We start from the raw sequence: 16,925 nt of genomic DNA, 5'->3' as shown, positions 1-16,925 counted from the left end.
TGGCACATTTTCCTGCGGGCAACGGCATTGGCTTTGTTGTTTTCCTTACTACTAATAACTTTGGACATGTGTGCGTTCCTATCAAAGTAAGTGCCTTATTACGTTATCAATATAGTTTCTGTATATCGTGTTGTCATTTCTACTCGAGCACACCGTGTGTATTCAGACCACTTATTCTAAAATGAATGAGTGAAATAAATACAAAATCCTTAATCTACACACACTACCCCATAATGACAAAGTGAGAGCAGGTTGTTAGACATGTATTAAAGATACCTTATTTACATAAATATTCAGACCCTTTGCTATGAGACTTGAAATTGAGCTCAGGTGCATCCTGTTTCCATTGATCATCCAACTTGATTGGAGTCCACCTGTGGTAAATTCAATTGATTGGACATGATTTCCAAAGGTACACACCTGTGTGTATATATATAAGGTCCCACAGTTGACAGTGCATGTCAGAGCAAAAATCAAGCCGTGAGGTTTGAAAGAATTGTCCTTAGAGTGCAGAGACATGATTGTGTCGAGGCACAGATCTGGGGAAGGGCATCAGAAAATCTGCAGCATTGAAGCTCCCCAGAAACACAGTGGCCATCATTCTTAAATGGAAGAAGTTTGGAACCAGCAAGACTCTTCCTAGAGCTGGCCGCCTGGCCAAACTGAGCAATTTGGGAAGAAGGGCCTTGGTCAGGGAGGTGACCAAGAACCCAATGGTCATTCAGACAGAGCTCCAGAGTTCCTCTGTGGAGATTGTTTTTGTTTTGGAAGGTTCTCCAATCTCTGCATCACTCCACCAATCAGGCCTTTATGGTAGAGTGACCAGACGGAAGCCACTCGTCAGTAAAAGCCACATGACAGGACTCTCAGACCATGAGAAAGACTCTTTGTCCTGAATGCCAAGCGTCATTTCTGGAGGAAACCTAGCACTATCCTTACGGTGGAGCATGTTGGTGGCAGCATCATGGTGTGGGCATGTTTTTCAGCGGCAGGAACTGTGAGACTAGTCACGATTGAGGAAAATATGAACGGAGAAAAGAACAGAGTTCCAATGCTGTGTACGATTCCCTACACAGAACTGCGCAAACTGGCTCTAACCAGAATAGAAAGAGGAGTGGGAGACCCGGTGAACAACCAAGCAAGAGGACGAGTACATTAGTGTCTCGTTTGAGAAACAGCTGCCTCCCAAGTCCTCAACTTTCTCGCTGTCTCAACTTCTCAATATATTCCCGATCAATTAAATAAGGCTGTGTTCCGATGTAAAAGAACATAGAAAGAAGAAGCAGCCATTGTAATTATTTAGCAATCTCGGATAAACAGTGCACTGTGACATAGTGCCCATGAACCTGTATAAACTAGTATTTCCCCCATTTTGAAAAGCCAGCTTTCGAGGGTGGGAACACCGTTTGAACAAGGAAAAGGGCTCCTGTCAGGCTGTAGTATTTACAAAGCCAGGGAAAATAAGTAATCCTAGATATCCTGCAATATCCTGGCAGATAGGAACATCATTGAGACAAGTCCAGTGGCTCTATTGAACAAGGACAACCATTGCTACAGAACACGACTCCATTCTTGTTCAGATCAGACAGCAGGCTCAATCAACCGATGACATCATTGGTTGAACTCTCGCTGTGCGACCCCAAAAAAGTAGACTGGAAAAACACCCCAAATTGTGTGTAGCTGTGAAGTTTCCCTTGAACTCTTTTTGATGATTATCATGTTTTCAGGCCAGAACTGTTGTCAGGCTAATTCCATAAAGGTTTCTCTTCAGGAAGTGGACATTTCTTCGGTTGTTTTTATAGTAGCTGATAAGAGTGAATCTATGTGAAGCCCATTTCAGTACTGCTGTATGATTGTTTTAGTATAATGTTAATGCCCAGAGTCGGCGTGGACCTATTTTTCTGCTTTGGGTTAATTATAGGTCTGACATTTTTGTAAACTTTCCGATCACATGAAGTCCAGGTCCACATTGCCCAAGTAACTCTTTCTACTGTCCTCATTCAAGTTTTCTCTTTCTCACCATCTCGATCTCTCGGTCTCCCGTAGCTGTTTTCCTATAGTCTCTTGTGTAAAGTGATTTGGCTTTAAGTAGCCAGATTTCCCCACTTGCCATGTTGGCTAATTCTTGTAACAGGGAGCATGATTTAATGGTCGAACCAAGAGTTACTTTCCACTATTCATTGATGTTTGGCCTGTGCTTCATGCATTGATTAGAAATGCAGGGCTGGCATGCACCCATTATATGTACCATACAATCTTGTTTCTTGGGCTAAAATAAACTCCTCCTTGTTATGTGGGTATAACATTGAAATTGGACTCAAATAATCAATTGATTAACTTAATACCATTGATCTACAGTAGACCTTATGAAAGACTGAACCTTTGTCCCTCTTTCATAGGGAGGCACGTTGCAAATGGAGAAAGATGCTCTATCTAATTGTGTGCCTCCCCCACCCAGGCTCCAAGTCCATGGACTACTCCAACAGCCTGTTTGACTGCCAGTCACCAACCTCTCCCTTCTTGGGAAGCCTGCGGGCACTGCATCTGCTGGAGGACCTCCGGGGCGTGCTGGAGCTGATGGACACAGAGGAGAGGGAGGGCCTTCGCTGCCAGATCCCTGATGCCACCACAGACAGCCTGGTGGACTGGCTGCAGCAGGGACACCTGATGGTAAGAGCAGTCAAAAGTAGTGCACTATATAATCCATAATGGGTCTGCGGTCAAACGACCACCCCTCATCACTGTCAAACGCTCTCTAAAACACTTCAGCGAGCAGGCCTTTCTAATTGACCTGGCCCGGGTATCCTGGAAGGATATTGACCTCATTCTGTCAGTAGAGGATGCCTGGTTATTATTTTAAAAGTGCTTTCCTCAAAATCTTAATTAAGCATGCCCTGTTATAATTTTTTTTAACCAGGAACAGATATAGCCCTTTGTTCACTCCAGACCTGACTGCCCTTGACCAGCACAAAAACATCCTGTGGTGTACTGCATTAGCATCGAATAGCCCCCGTGACATGCAACCTTTCAGGGAAGTTAGGAACCAATATACACAGGCAGTTAGGAAAGCAAAGGCTAGCATTTTCAAACAAATTTTCATCCTGTAGCACAAACTCCAAAAGTTCTGGGACACTGTAAAGTCCAGGGAGAATAAGAGCACCTCCTCCAAGCTTCCCACTGCACTGAGGCTAGGAAACACTGTCACCACCGATAAATCCACGATAATTGAGAATTTAAATAAGCATTTTTCTCCGGCTGGCCATGCTTTCCACCTGGTTACCCCTACCCCAGTCAACAGTCCTGCACCCCCTACAGCAACATGCCCAAGCCTCCCCATATCTCCTTCACCCAAATCCAGATAGCTGATGTTATGAAAGAGCTGCAAAATCTGTACCCCTACAAATCAGCCGGGCTAGACAATCTGGACCCTTTCTTTCTAAAATTATCTGCCGAAATTGTTGCAACCCCTATTACTAGTCTGTTCAATCTCTCTTTCGTATCATCTGAGATCCCCAAAGATTGGAAAGCTGCTGCGGTCATCCCCCTCTTCAAAGGGGAGATACCCTAGACCCAAACTGTTACAGACCTATAGCCATCCTGCCCTGCCTTTCTAAAGTCTCCGAAAGCCAAGTTAACAAACAGATCATCGACTATTTCAAATCCCACCGTACCTTCTCCACTATGCAATCTGGTTTCTGAGCTGGTCATGGGTGCACCTCAGCCACGCTCAAGGTCCTAAACGATATCATAACTGCCATCGATAAGAGACAATACTGTGCAGCTGATATTCATCGACCTGGCCAGGGACTTCGACTCTGTCAATCACCACGTTCTTATCGGCAGACTCAACAGCCTCGGTTTCTCAAATGACTGCCTCGCCTTGTTCACCAACTACTTCTCAGAGTTCAGTGTGTCAAATCGGAGGACCTGTTGTCCGGACCTCTGGCAGTCTCTATGGGGGTGTCACAGGGTTCAATCCTCGGGCCAACTCTCTTCTCTGTATACATCAATGATGTCGCTCTTGTTGCTGCTGGTACTTCTGGCCCTTCTTTGGACACTGTGTTTGGACACTGTGTTAACTAACTTCCACACGAGTTTCAATGCCATGCAACTCTCCTTCCATGGCCTCCAACTGCTCTTAAATACAAGTAAAACTAAATGAATGCTCTTCAACTGATCGCTGCCCACAACTGCCTGCCAGTCCAGCATCACTACTCTGGACGGTTCTGACGTAGAATATGTGGACAATTACAAATACCTAGGTGGTTGGTTAGACTGTGACCTCTCCTTCCAGACTCGCATTAAGCACCTCCAATCCAAATTTAAATTTAGAATCTGCTTTCTATTTCGCAACAAAGCATCCTTCACCCATGCTGCCAAACATACCCTCGTAAAACTGACTATCCTACCGATCCTTGACTTCGGCAATGTCATTTACAAAATAGCCTTCAACTCTCTACTTCGACTGCTTCCAATTTGCTATCACAGTGCCATCCACTTTGTCACCAAAGCCCCATATACTACCCATCACTGCGACATGTATGCTCTCGTTGGCTGACCCTTGCTTCATATTCGTCGCCAAACCCACTGGCTCCAGGTCATCTATAAGTCTTTGCTAGGTAAAGCCCTGCCTTATCTCAGCTCACTGGTCACCATAGCGGCACCCACCCGCAGCACGCGCTCCAACAGGTCTATTTCACTGGTCACCCCCAAAGCAAATTCCTCGTTTGGCTGCCTTTCCTTCCAGTTCTCTGCTGCCAATGACTGGAACGAACTGCAAAAATAGCTGATGCTAGAGACTCATATCTCCCTCACTATCTTTAAGCATCAGCTGTCAGAGCAGCTCACAGATCACTGCACCTGTACATAGCCCACCTGTAAATAGTGTACCCCATACTGTTATTTTGCTCCTTTGCACCCCAGTATCTCTACTTGCACACTCATTTTCTGCACTTCTATCACTCCAGTTTATTTGCTATATTGTAATTATTTCACCACTATGGCCTTTTTATTGCCTTACCTCCCTTATCCTACCTCATTTGCACACACTGTATATAGACTTTTTCTATTTTATTATGTATGTTTGTTCCATGTGTAACTCTGTTGTTTGTTGCACTGCTTTGCTTTCTTGGCCAGGTCGCAGTTGTGAATGAGAACTTGTTCTCAACTAGCCTACCTGGTTAAATAAAGGTGAAATAAATAAAATATATATAGGTACTATGTTGCTGTTTTGTGTACATCCACTCATGATCATAATCTCAAAGGGTCAATGTGGTTTAATTTTTTGCATTGTGAGGACTGCAAAGTCTTCCTGGTTTCATTGGTCAACTAACATTTACTTTGATATATTTAGCACCTACTATAAGCCATGTGTTTTAACTTTAAATACCTTGTCACACCTGATGTGAGAGACACGTCTGTGATTAGATAAAGAGGGCGAGGAGAATGTCATAAAGACAGATGTACTGTACACAGACATGGGACACGAATGTTACTATCCGTTGAAGTTGATGTTCAGCTCTGATTACATCCCTCTTGTCACAGCCGTCTCCACAGCGGTGTCTTGTTACGGCTGGTGTTTGTCCAGATATGTCATAGCGTGTATAAATATAGGCCTGCTGTTGCTGTGTCCTGATTTAGGTTGAGAAAAGGTTAGAACCATACGGGACATCTCTTTGTTGTGGCGTCTGAGTTATTCCCTCCGGTGTCACTACAGACAACCTGTCAGAGACTGTGTCGTGGGGAATCTGGGATGGTATCTTGATGAGTTCTGCTGCTATTTAAAGGATATGTATGGTATGAGGTGCTGCATTATCACCGACATTTGCTGGTCAGTTTTAGCAGCAGAGTAGTAATATAGAAACCCTTTACCTATTGGTTGGGGTTGAAGGGGAGGCAGGTACCCTAGTGGTTAGAGCGTTTCTTCTGGAACTTGTCGGTCTATTCTTGTTCTGAGAGGTGAAGGCTATTCCATGCGAGACATTGCTTGGGGGTAAAGGTTGTTGAGAATACCTTTTGGACCTAGACTCGGCGCTCCGGTACCACTTGCCGTTCCGTAGCACAGAGAACAATCTGGGGTGGCTGGGTTCTTTTAGGGCCTTCCTCTGATACCGTCTGGTGGAGAAGTCCTGGATGGCAGGCAGCTTAGCCCCAGTGATGTACTGGGCCGTACACATTACCCTCTAGTGCCTTGCGGTCGGAGGCCGAGCAATTGCCGTACCAGGCAGTGACGTAGCCAGTCAGGATGCTCTCGATGTTGCAGCTGTTAAACCTTTTGAGGATCTGAGGACCCATGCCAAGTCTTTAGTCTCCTGTGGGGGAATAGGTTTTGTTGTGCCCTCTTCACGACTGTCCGGTGTGTTCGGACCATTTTAGTTTATTTATGTGGACACCAAGGAACTTGAAGCACTCAACCTGCTCCACTACAGCCCCATTGATGAGAATGGGTGCTTGCTCGGTCCTCCTTTTCCTGTAGTCCACAATCATCTCCTTTGTCTTGATCATGTTGAGGGATAGGTTATTATTCTGGCACCACCCGGCCAGGTCTCTGACCTCCTCCCTATACGCTGTCTCATCGTTATCAGTGATCAAGCCTACCACTTGTCGTCTGCAAACTTAATGATGGTGTTGGAGTTGTGCCTGGGACATGAAGTCGTGCATGAGCAGGGAGTACAGGAGGGGACTGAGCACGTACCCCTGAGGGGCTCAAGTGTTTAGAATCAGTGTGGCAGATGTGTTGCTACCGACCCTCACCACCTGTTGGCGGCCTGTCAGGACGTCCAGGATCCAGTTGCAAAGGGAGGTGTTTAGTCCCAGGATCCTTAGCTTAGTGATCAGCTTTGAGGGCGCTATCGTGTTAAACGCTGAGCTGTAGTCCTATGAATAGCATTCTCATGTTAGTGTTCCTTTTGTCTAGGTGGGAAAGGGCAGTGTGGAGTGCATTAGAGATTGCATCATCTGTGGATCTGTTTGAGTGGTGTGAAAATTGGAGTGGGTCTAGGGTTTCTGGGATAATGGTGTTAATGTGAGCAATTACCAGCCTTTCAAAGCACTTCATGGCTACGAACGTGAGTGCTACGGCCTGTATTCATTTAGACAGGTTACCTTAGTGCTCTTGGGCACAGGGACTATGGTGGTCTGCTTGAAGCATGTTGGTATTACAGACTCAATCAGGGACATGTTGAAAATGTCAGTGAAGACATCTGACAGTTGGTCAGCACATGCCCAGAGCACACGCCCAGAGCACACGTCCTGGTACTCCGTTTGGCCCAGCGGCCTTGTGAATGTTGACCTGTTTTAAAGGTTTTACTCACATCGGCTACGGAGAGCGTGATCACACACCTCAGTGCTGCTTGCCTCGAAGCGAGCATAGAAGTGATTTAGCTCGTCTTGTAGGCCCGTGTCACTGGGGAGCTCGCGGCTGTGCTTCCCTTTGTAGTCAAATAGTTTGCAGGCCCTGCCACATCTGACGAGTATTAGCGACATTTACTGGTGCTTCCTGCTTACATTTATGCTTGTCATCAGGAATCAGGAGGATACAATTATGGTCAGATTTGCCAAATGGAGGGCGAGGGAGAACTTTGTACATGTCTCTGTGTGTGGAGTAAAGGTGTTCTAGAATTTTTTTCCCCTCTGGTTGCGCTTTTAACATGCTGATAGAAACGAGGTAAAACTGATTTCAGTTTCCCTGCATTAAAGTCCCCGGCCACTAGGAGCGCCGTGAGCGGTTCCCCTTTTGCTTATTTCCTTATACAGCTGACTCAGTGCGGTCTTAGTGCCAGCGTCTGTCTGGTGGTAAATAAACAGCCACAATTTCTTTAATGAAAGCTCTCTTAGAAAATAGTGTGGTCTACAGCTTATGAGATATTCTACTTCAGGCGAGCAAGAGACTTCCTTAGATTTTGTGCACCAGCTGTTGTTTACAAATATACACAGACCACACCCCTCGTCTTACCAGCGTGTGCTGTTCTGTTTCGCCGGTGCAGCGTATATTCCGCTAGCTGAATGTTTTCCATGTCGCCATTCTGCCACAATTCGGTGAAACATAAGATGTTAGTTTTTTATGTCCTTTGGTAGGATATTCGTGTTTGTACCTCGTCTAATTTATTGTCCATTGATTGTACGTTGGCAAATAATATTGATGGTAAGTGCAGATTTCCCATGGTAAAGGCAGATTTAAGTCTTGGTTCAAACAAACTAGTTGAAGCCCATCTGGTACATCCTCAGCTTGCTCACAGTTCTTCAGCCTGTCCTCGCTTTGAGCGTTTCAAAAACACCCCTAATATCAGGCTCCATTGTCCAAGAACCGTATCTCTGAATGTACCAAGCAAATATCTCCCTGAACTCTTACAATATGCTTTAGTTAGTGTTCCCCTGGAAATGTGAGATACAACCCAGGTGTTGTCACAGACTGCTGTGAGAAACAACCCACTGATGTGTTGAAATTGAGAACCAACAGTATGCTGTAGAGAGAGCACTGAGATTTAGGCTCTGGGCCAGGGAAATGCCAGAGCCTCTGTGTAATGCTGTAACTCTCTGTGTACACAGTCTCTGGAAATTGTTCTCTCTTTGACCATTTAAGGTGTTGCTGGCAAATGCAACATCAATCATGCTAGCTGTCACTCGAAGACTCGTGTGCGATTGTTTGATAATTGTCCGTATTCAAGGTACTTAAAATCAAATCAAATTTATTTATATAGCCCTTCGTACATCAGCTGATATCTCAAAGTGCTGTACAGAAACCCAGCCTAAAACCCCAAACAGCAAGCAATGCAGGTGTAGAAGCATGGTGGCTAGGAAAAACTCCCTAGAAAGGCCAAAACCTAGGAAGAAACCTAGAGAGGAACCAGGCTATGTGGGGTGGCCAGTCCTCTTCTGGCTGTGCCGGGTGGAGATTATAACAGAACATGGCCAAGATGTTCAAAATATGCCCTGTTCACCCTTAAAATACTGCAGTGCCACAACACAACTCTTTAGGTTTATCTGACTTTATCTTGATACATTAGTGACAATGTTACTTTTTGGGCGACCTGACCAAATTCACATAGGAATGTGAGTTATTGATCTATCATTCTACTTGAAAGCAAGTCTAAGAAACGATAGATGTGCTATGCTCTATTCCTATGCTTCCCGTTTTTGCTTTCGGTTTTGTACGCCAGCTGGAACAACAGCATTTTTCGTTATGGAATATATATTCATCAAGTTTGCGGACGACACAACAGTGGTAGGCTTGATTACCAACAACGACGAGACGGCCTACAGGGAGGAGGTGAGGGCCCTCGGAGTGTGGTGTCAGGAAAATAACCTCACACTCAACGTCAACAAAACTAAGGAGATGATTGTGGACTTCAGGAAACAGCAGAAGGGAACACCCCCCTATCCACATCGATGGAACAGTAGTGGAGAGAGTAGCAAGTTTTAAGTTCTTCGGCATACACATCTCAGACAAACTGAATTGGTCCACTCACACAGACAGCATCGTGAAGAAGGCGCAGCAACGCCTCTTCAACCTCAGGAGGCTGAAGAAATTCGGCTTGTCACCAAAAGCACTCACAAACTTCTACAGATGCACAATCGAGAGCATCCTGGCGGGCTGTATCACCGCCTGGTACGGCAACTGCTCCGCCCTCAACCGTAAGGCTCTCCAGAGGGTAGTGAGGTCTGCACAACGCATCTCCGGGGGCAAACTACCTGCCCTCCAGGACACCTACACCACCCGATGTTACAGGAAGGCCATAAAGATCATCAAGGACATCAACCACCCGAGCCACTGCCTGTTCACCCCGCTATCATCCAGAAGGCGAGGTCAGTACAGGTGCATCAAAGCTGGGACCGAGAGACTGAAAAACAGCTTCTATCTCAAGGCCATCAGACTGTTAAACAGCCACCACTAACATTGAGTGGCTGCTGCCAACACACTGACACTGACTCAACTCCAGCCACTTTAATAATGGGATTTGATGGGAAATGATGTAAATATATCACTAGCCACTTTAAACAATGCTACCTTATATAATGTTACTTACCCTACATTATTCTTCTCATATGCATACGTATATACTGTACTCTATCATCGACTGCATCCTTATGTAATACATGTATCACTAGCCACTTTAACTCTGCCACTTTGTTTACATACTCATCTCATATGTATATACTGTACTCGATACCATCTACTGTATCTTGCCTATGCTGCTCTGTACCATCACTCATTCATATATCCTTATGTACATATTCTTTATCCCCTTACACTGTGTATAAGTCAGTAGTTTAGGAATTGTTAGTTAGATTACTTGTTGGTTATTACTGCATTGTCGGAACTAGAAGCACAAGCATTTCGCTACACTCGCATTAACATCTGCTAACCATGTGTATGTGACAAATAAAATTTGATTTGATTTCACAGCGGTTTAGATGGTACAATGATTCTCTTTTTTTTGTCACATAAACTGAAATTAGGCGAACTTTTAGGCGAGAGTTTTAGCAACCAGCACATTTCCAACCAGAGCGATTTCTGCATAGTGCAACTTTAAGCACTGAACATGTCACCAGTCTTACCAGTGTAGTAGAGGCTTAATCTTAGAACCCATAACCAATATTGCATCCACCATGGCCAGCTACTAACTTGATTAACATTTGTTAAGTCTGTCACTAGGGACAATTGGAGTCTGTATGTTAACACTCACAGACCAATCCCATGTGTCACTCTCTCATTGACTCCGTTGTCTTATCTATGCCTCCATGCAGTCCAATGGCCACCACATTTCCATGGGTGGTGACCTCTACCAGGAGAGACTGTCTCGACTGGAGGGTGACAAGGAATCCCTGGTGCTTCAGGTACTGTACAGTACACCACAACCTGTCATAGCTAGTAGCTATCCTACCCAGGCAGCATTAATGGCTCATTAAATGTCACAATAGTATTGATTAGTCTAGGCTGCCGCGGTCAGTTGATCTAGGAGGTTCTGAACATCTCCAGCACCCCTCTATCCGTGCATCGATGGTCTGTTGCACACGATCCATGGGGTCTGCCGTGACCCTCTTCAGTAACAACTGTCTGCGATCAAATGCTAAGTGGCCTTTTTAGTGCAATGAAGTGTAATGAACGTAGCCTGGTCCCAGATCTGTTTGTGGTATATAGCCAACTCACAAAATTGTTTGGGAATGACAACCACCATAGGAGTTAGCTGTACGGCACAAACAGATCTGGGACGGGGCTATGTAATAAACTTGGTATAACAACAACTCAACTCCATTACTTTGCAAATACAAATCACTATGCACCATAAGTATGTTAATCTTTAAATTGTAATGACAGAGTAACTACATAGGTATAAGAGTTAGTGTTACCCTTGTGTTCCTGTGCAGGTGAGTGTGTTGACAGACCAGGTGGAGGCGCAGGGGGAGAAGATAAGGGACTTGGAAATGTGTCTGGATGAACACCGGGAGAAACTGAACGCCACTGAGGAGATGCTACAACAGGTCAGTTTGGATGAGACGGCCCCTGAAAAGGGGTCTTTGTTGAAGTTATTTTGTCAAAGCTGCTGAACAACAAAACCCAGCAAGCAAGGTGTGTGTGTGTGTTTATATTTAGCGTGTTGTGTTATTTCGCAGGAGCTCCTGTGCAGAACGACTCTAGAGACTCAGAAACTGGACCTAATGGCTGAGGTGTCCAACTTGAAACTGAAGCTGAACTCATTTGAGAAGGACATACTGCACTTTGACTTCAGGGACAGTGAGGTATGTGATGGGAGGCCTCTGTTTAAGGACTGATTCTTCTTAGTCTTTCTCTCTCCCTCTCTCTTTCTGACACGCACTCACTTACCCTTTCATGCTGCCTGAAACCTGTTTGGGGGAGGGAAGGCTTGCATCATCATGTGCTCAGAACCATAGTGTGTTGGGGCAATAGAGACCATTCACTTCCAAGGGAATGTCAGCCTTGCCATGGCCAGAGGCACAATAATTGTCGTATGTTTGAAGCTATGAATGAGTTGCTCTTACATGAATGTGAAGCTTCAGGGCTTTGATAATAGGAAATTGGAAGATGTATTTTTCCTCTGGTTGTATGGTAGCAAACAATGAACAAATGGTGATGTTCTTGTTTACGTGGAAGTTTGGAGGAAAGGAGAACAAAGGGGGTGTGTATTTGGACTCCAATGAACTGTGGTGGATTCTTGGACAGCTCTCAAACACGTCATGTTATTGTTGTGGCACAGCCGTCTCTTCCAGTCCACTGGAACAGTCCAGTATGTTCCGCTTCACAGCCTATCTGGGAGAGCAGAACACAGAGGTTCTCCCCACCAGAGGCACTTTCCTGTCACATCTCTTAACCTGCTCTGGGATTTCTACTGTCTCTGCAAAGCAGTCCCTCCAGAACTGATATGGTCTCCATGAGGATCAGTAGTAGGCCTTGGACTATGTCGGAGAAAACTATAATATGGTTCTCGGTATAGGCTTCTTTTGATTAAAAAAAAATAATGACGTGACCATTTACTTTGATAAGGAAAAGCCACGCACTCTAATGGCCACGATGCAATACGTTTAATAAACCATTTCGACACCTTAGCTGCCTTCATCAGGGTTCAAAATACATATTTTTAATGAAAATGAAAACCAAGGCCAAGTTTTAATTAAAGTGGACCTGATATGCTCCAATCAACCTACAACATTGTTTTACATGTCCATGTTAGGTAACCTTGTTGAACGTGATGTTATGAAAATGCTTTTAGAACATATTAGATGTTTTTTGAGCGCCTAGCACAGGCTAAGAAATGTTGCCGCAGCCATATTGGAACAACGTCATGGTAATGGTAGCGCGTCCGCGCATCTACTTTACTCATGGCTTTTTAATTAAGACTGATCAAGAAGTTAATCAACTTAAAGCTAAAATGACCAATTGAGATTGAAAAACTAAATACAAACAATAATGTTAACAAGCCTGTATAGTCAGGTCAAAAATCCACTTACATACGTGTTTGAGCTCATTCAGCTGTAGGTTACGTTAGTGATTTTCACATGGGCAGGGGCATCGAATGTAACATTAACTGTTACCCGACATTAACATTAGCAAGCTAGCTAAATGCATGACGTCCAAAATAATCAAGCATGTAGCTAGCGTCATCAATCCTGTATCGTCCAGTCAAAGCCCCACTTGCATATGTTTTTGTGTTCATTTAGCGAGCAAGGTCTAGCTGTTAAACATTACAGTAGTTTTGACATGGGCATCGGATCGGGCTTTGTTAGCCAGCAAGCTAGCTAACAGCAAACACATTTATTAAATTAGCTAACTGCATGGTAATGCCAACAATAATAGTCACTTCTGCTGGCAGATATTGTGTACCGGTACACTATACATAAAACACTATTCAATATGGTTTGCGGTGAGGGACTTCAAATGTGCCAAATTAGGAAAGGCTATCTAACTTGCTGGCTAAAAAAATAGTTTTCAGTCAATGCAACCTAGCTAGCTAAGTGTTATGAAATAGTTAACATCCCTACCGGTCTGTAAGCTAAGTGTCCACTCCTATTAAATCAATTGCAGCTAGTTGTGAGTCATCAAATGATGCTGCGAATGTCCATAGTGAAATTCATAATCCATTGTAAAATCCTGCACTGGTAGCAAGCTGTTCTGCTTCGGTCACTACAGTAGCTAGCAAAATATTCATCAATGATAGCAGAGCTTGCTGGGTTTTTGAACTAGTTGGCTAGATATCATAGCTGACCTTTCACAGTATAAATGTTTTTGTCAATTTAGCGTGCATGTTACTTGTTACTCTAACAGGATAGCCTTTTACAAAAGCACTTGTTTTCATATTTTTTGTTGTCAAAATAAAGACATTCTCAGTGAGGCTACTAACATGCATTGTAATCTGGGATGCCTTTCAGATGAACCATTCAAGTGATGTCATTGATGACATGTTGTCAAGGTTACTCCTGCGGTCCTCACCCGTTGCACCCTCAACAACTACTGTGATAATTATTATTATTTGATGCTGCTGGCCATCTATGAACATTTGAACATCTTGGCCATGTACTGTCATAATCTCAACCCGACACAGCCAGAAGAGGATTGGCCACCCCTCAGAGCCTGGCTCCTCTCTAGATTTCTGTTACATTGCTTGTTCCTCTGGGATCATATCTTACTGATTTATCAAGCCATCAGGGTGACTGTTGCTCTATGACTCCTTTTACTTCTGAGAAATTCTCTGATTTAACAAGCACGTATACAGCTTCTCTCCTTCCCCTGTGTAAGTCAGTCTTTCTCTCCCCTCTCAGGACATTGGTCTGGAGATTAATGAGCTGAGGTACAAAGTGACTGAGATGGAGAGTGAAAGACTACAGTATGAGAAGAAACTGAAATCTACTAAGGTTAGTTATCATGCGTTAGGGTTGGCCTACCTATACTGCAGTACGCAAGCATAATTCTGCAGATAATTATCTAGTTCCAAAGGAAAGCTTTTCACTAGCCATTTATTTTTTACACCTATATCCTTTTCTTTTGACTACTTGTCAGCTCTTTGGGTATCCCCTCCTTTTTGGCATCGCTTCTCTTATGACATATCTCTCTTTCTCTTTTTCCATGGCTTTACCTTCCTCTCCACTGCTACTAGTCGCTAATGGCCAAGCTTTCTAGCCTGAAAATCAAAGTGGGACAGATGCAGTATGAGAAACAGAGGAACGAGCACAAACTGCAGGCACTGAAGGTTGGCTTCTTCCAGGGTTTCTGCTTGTTGCCATCTAATGTCTTTCTACTTTTTACTTTGGTTTAGTTTTTGGTTTTTGAGCAAGAATGTTTCAACTGCTGTTTTTTGTGTTTTTGTTTTTACCTATCTCTAGATGAAATTAAAGGGGTGTGTAATCAGAAATATAATCTAAAACACACTGATCCAAATGATTAAATTCATTATTTTTTTGGTGCCAGTGAAAAAGCCAAAGCACTTAAACGTAAATATAAACCCTAAAATACACCTTCCTTTAGGCGACACCCACAAGGCACCAGTTTAAGCATATACTGTAGCACATGTAAACCACTTTACATGTGCTTTTTGGCTTTCTTTGCCCTCATTTGTTTCTTTCTTTTCCTCCCTCCCTTCTTCTCATGGATGAAATGCCATCTGAAAGATTGTTTAATTTCTCAATTTGCCTTTTAGTTTTTGAAAGAATGACCTTTTCACTCTAGCCTGGTCCCAGATCTGTTTGTGCTGTTTTGCCAACACCTGTTGTCATTGTCACGTCAATTGACTTGGCAAGACAGCACAAACAGGACTGGGACCAAGCTATTTTGATACTGCCATGTAAAACGGCCCCTCCAGCACTTGCTGAGACATCAACCACCCCAGACCCAACCACCCCAGACCCAACCACCCCAGACCCTTGCACTGACCCCTACATCCCCACCTCCCCCTCTTGAACACATACTCCCAGAGCAGGTGTTACCATTGTCTCTGTCTGCCAAGTCAGCATCTGAATGGTTGTTATGGTTTATTTGTGGTGTTGGGTATGAAGGTAAAATAGGGGGGGTGATAAGTCAGTGGCCACATTCCTGGCTGACTACGTTGCAGACTCCTGCCAGATCTCACAACACCTGCATAGGTGGTTAACATATCAGTTAACCGCACCACACGATATAGTAATCTGATGCTCTACTGCACAGTCGATGACGTGGCACACAGCCATTGGCAATGCAACGTCTGCAATTTAGTCGGTCTGGAATGCAGCCAGTGTTTTTTGGGAGGATGTCCCTGACTAACTGTTGTGTGTTGAGCAGGAGGAGCTGGTGACGCTGAGGAGGCAGCTGGAGGGAAGAGACAGAGAGGTGAGGAGGTTACACGGCGAGACTGGGTTCAGAGCAAACACCCCGGGTGGCATGGACTGTGGAGAGAGAGGTGAGATCATGGCCCATAATCACTGTTCCTCTGTGTCTTTACTCTATGGGGTCGTTTTCCAGGCACAGATTAAGCCTAGTCCTTGACTAAAAGCATGAAGTGCGGCAGGTAGTCTAGCGGTTAAGAGCGTTCGGCCAGTAACCAAAAGGTTGCTGGTTCGATTCCCGAACCGACTAGGTGAAAAATCTGTCTGTGCCCTTGAGCAAGGCACTTAACCATAATTGCTCCAGGGTCGCTCGCCGTTGGTTGATCAATGGTTGATCCCAGGCAGTGACACCACTCTCCGAGGGTGTTTCAGGTAGTGGGATATGCAAAAAAATAAAAAATCCCAATTGGACAAATTTAAGCACCCACCTAATTATTATAATACTGTGGTATTATTATGTCTTTCAAATGTAGTTCTTTGTTCAAGACTAGCCTAAATATGTGTCTGGGAAACCAACCCTATAAGACAAACATGTTCCATTAAGCCCAGATAACATTTTGGTAAAGCTTTACTTAAAGCCGATAGTTATAATGCATTATAACGTGTTCTAAGCATGTATGATCATTTGTCTTATTATACTTAAAAAATATTATCTCAGAAATGTCTGTCATATTTTGTGACCAATCAACATGATTTAAAAGAATCCAGTCTTGACAGAAGTCATGATGGACAGTCTTCAGAATCTGGAGCCAGTTTTTGTTTCATACAGTAATTCTGTGTCCTGTTTAGTCTCTCACCCAGATGAAACTCTTAAAAAGAGGCTGAAAGAGAAACGTAAGGTTATGGGTTTTATCAATGCTTGTATTTATTATTATTTGCTCTTGCACAACTGTCACTGTTGCATGTATGGGCATGAATGACCCATCTGAACCTTGCTTCTCCATAACCCATTGGAAAGCTATTTAATACCATGTGTAATCTGTGAGATTGTTTTATCAGTTCAGCCACCGGTATTTTAGAACTCAGGGAGGTGAATGAAAAGATGATATCAGTGGTTTATATTGCAGAAAGGGTTGGCCTTTATGTACTTTAAGAATGGTAGAATAAGTTTACTT

At 44.0% G+C, this 16,925-nt stretch overlaps 1 protein-coding gene across 5 annotated transcripts in view; it reads left to right on the top strand.

Moving 5' to 3' along the window:
- The window catches only part of LOC135524233 (liprin-beta-1-like), a 76,203-nt gene that overhangs the window by 15,903 nt on the left and 43,375 nt on the right, over nucleotides 1-16,925 (top strand). For 2 of the 5 annotated variants that reach the window (XM_064951588.1, XM_064951589.1), the window contains 8 exons: nucleotides 2,459-2,670; nucleotides 10,747-10,836; nucleotides 11,368-11,481; nucleotides 11,614-11,739; nucleotides 14,275-14,367; nucleotides 14,610-14,702; nucleotides 15,767-15,884; nucleotides 16,600-16,644. In XM_064951588.1, coding sequence (XP_064807660.1) covers nucleotides 2,459-2,670; nucleotides 10,747-10,836; nucleotides 11,368-11,481; nucleotides 11,614-11,739; nucleotides 14,275-14,367; nucleotides 14,610-14,702; nucleotides 15,767-15,884; nucleotides 16,600-16,644 — 891 coding nt within the window. The remainder of the gene's footprint in view (nucleotides 1-2,458; nucleotides 2,671-10,746; nucleotides 10,837-11,367; nucleotides 11,482-11,613; nucleotides 11,740-14,274; nucleotides 14,368-14,609; nucleotides 14,703-15,766; nucleotides 15,885-16,599; nucleotides 16,645-16,925) is intronic. The other 3 variants (XM_064951591.1, XM_064951590.1, XM_064951592.1) reach the window with 3 other exon arrangements.

Source organism: Oncorhynchus masou, chromosome 31, assembly GCF_036934945.1.
Source record: "Oncorhynchus masou masou isolate Uvic2021 chromosome 31, UVic_Omas_1.1, whole genome shotgun sequence".
Lineage (NCBI taxonomy): Eukaryota > Metazoa > Chordata > Actinopteri > Salmoniformes > Salmonidae > Oncorhynchus > Oncorhynchus masou.
The sequence above is the reverse complement of the archived record's forward strand: the minus strand, read 5'-3'. Positions and strand labels throughout refer to the sequence as shown.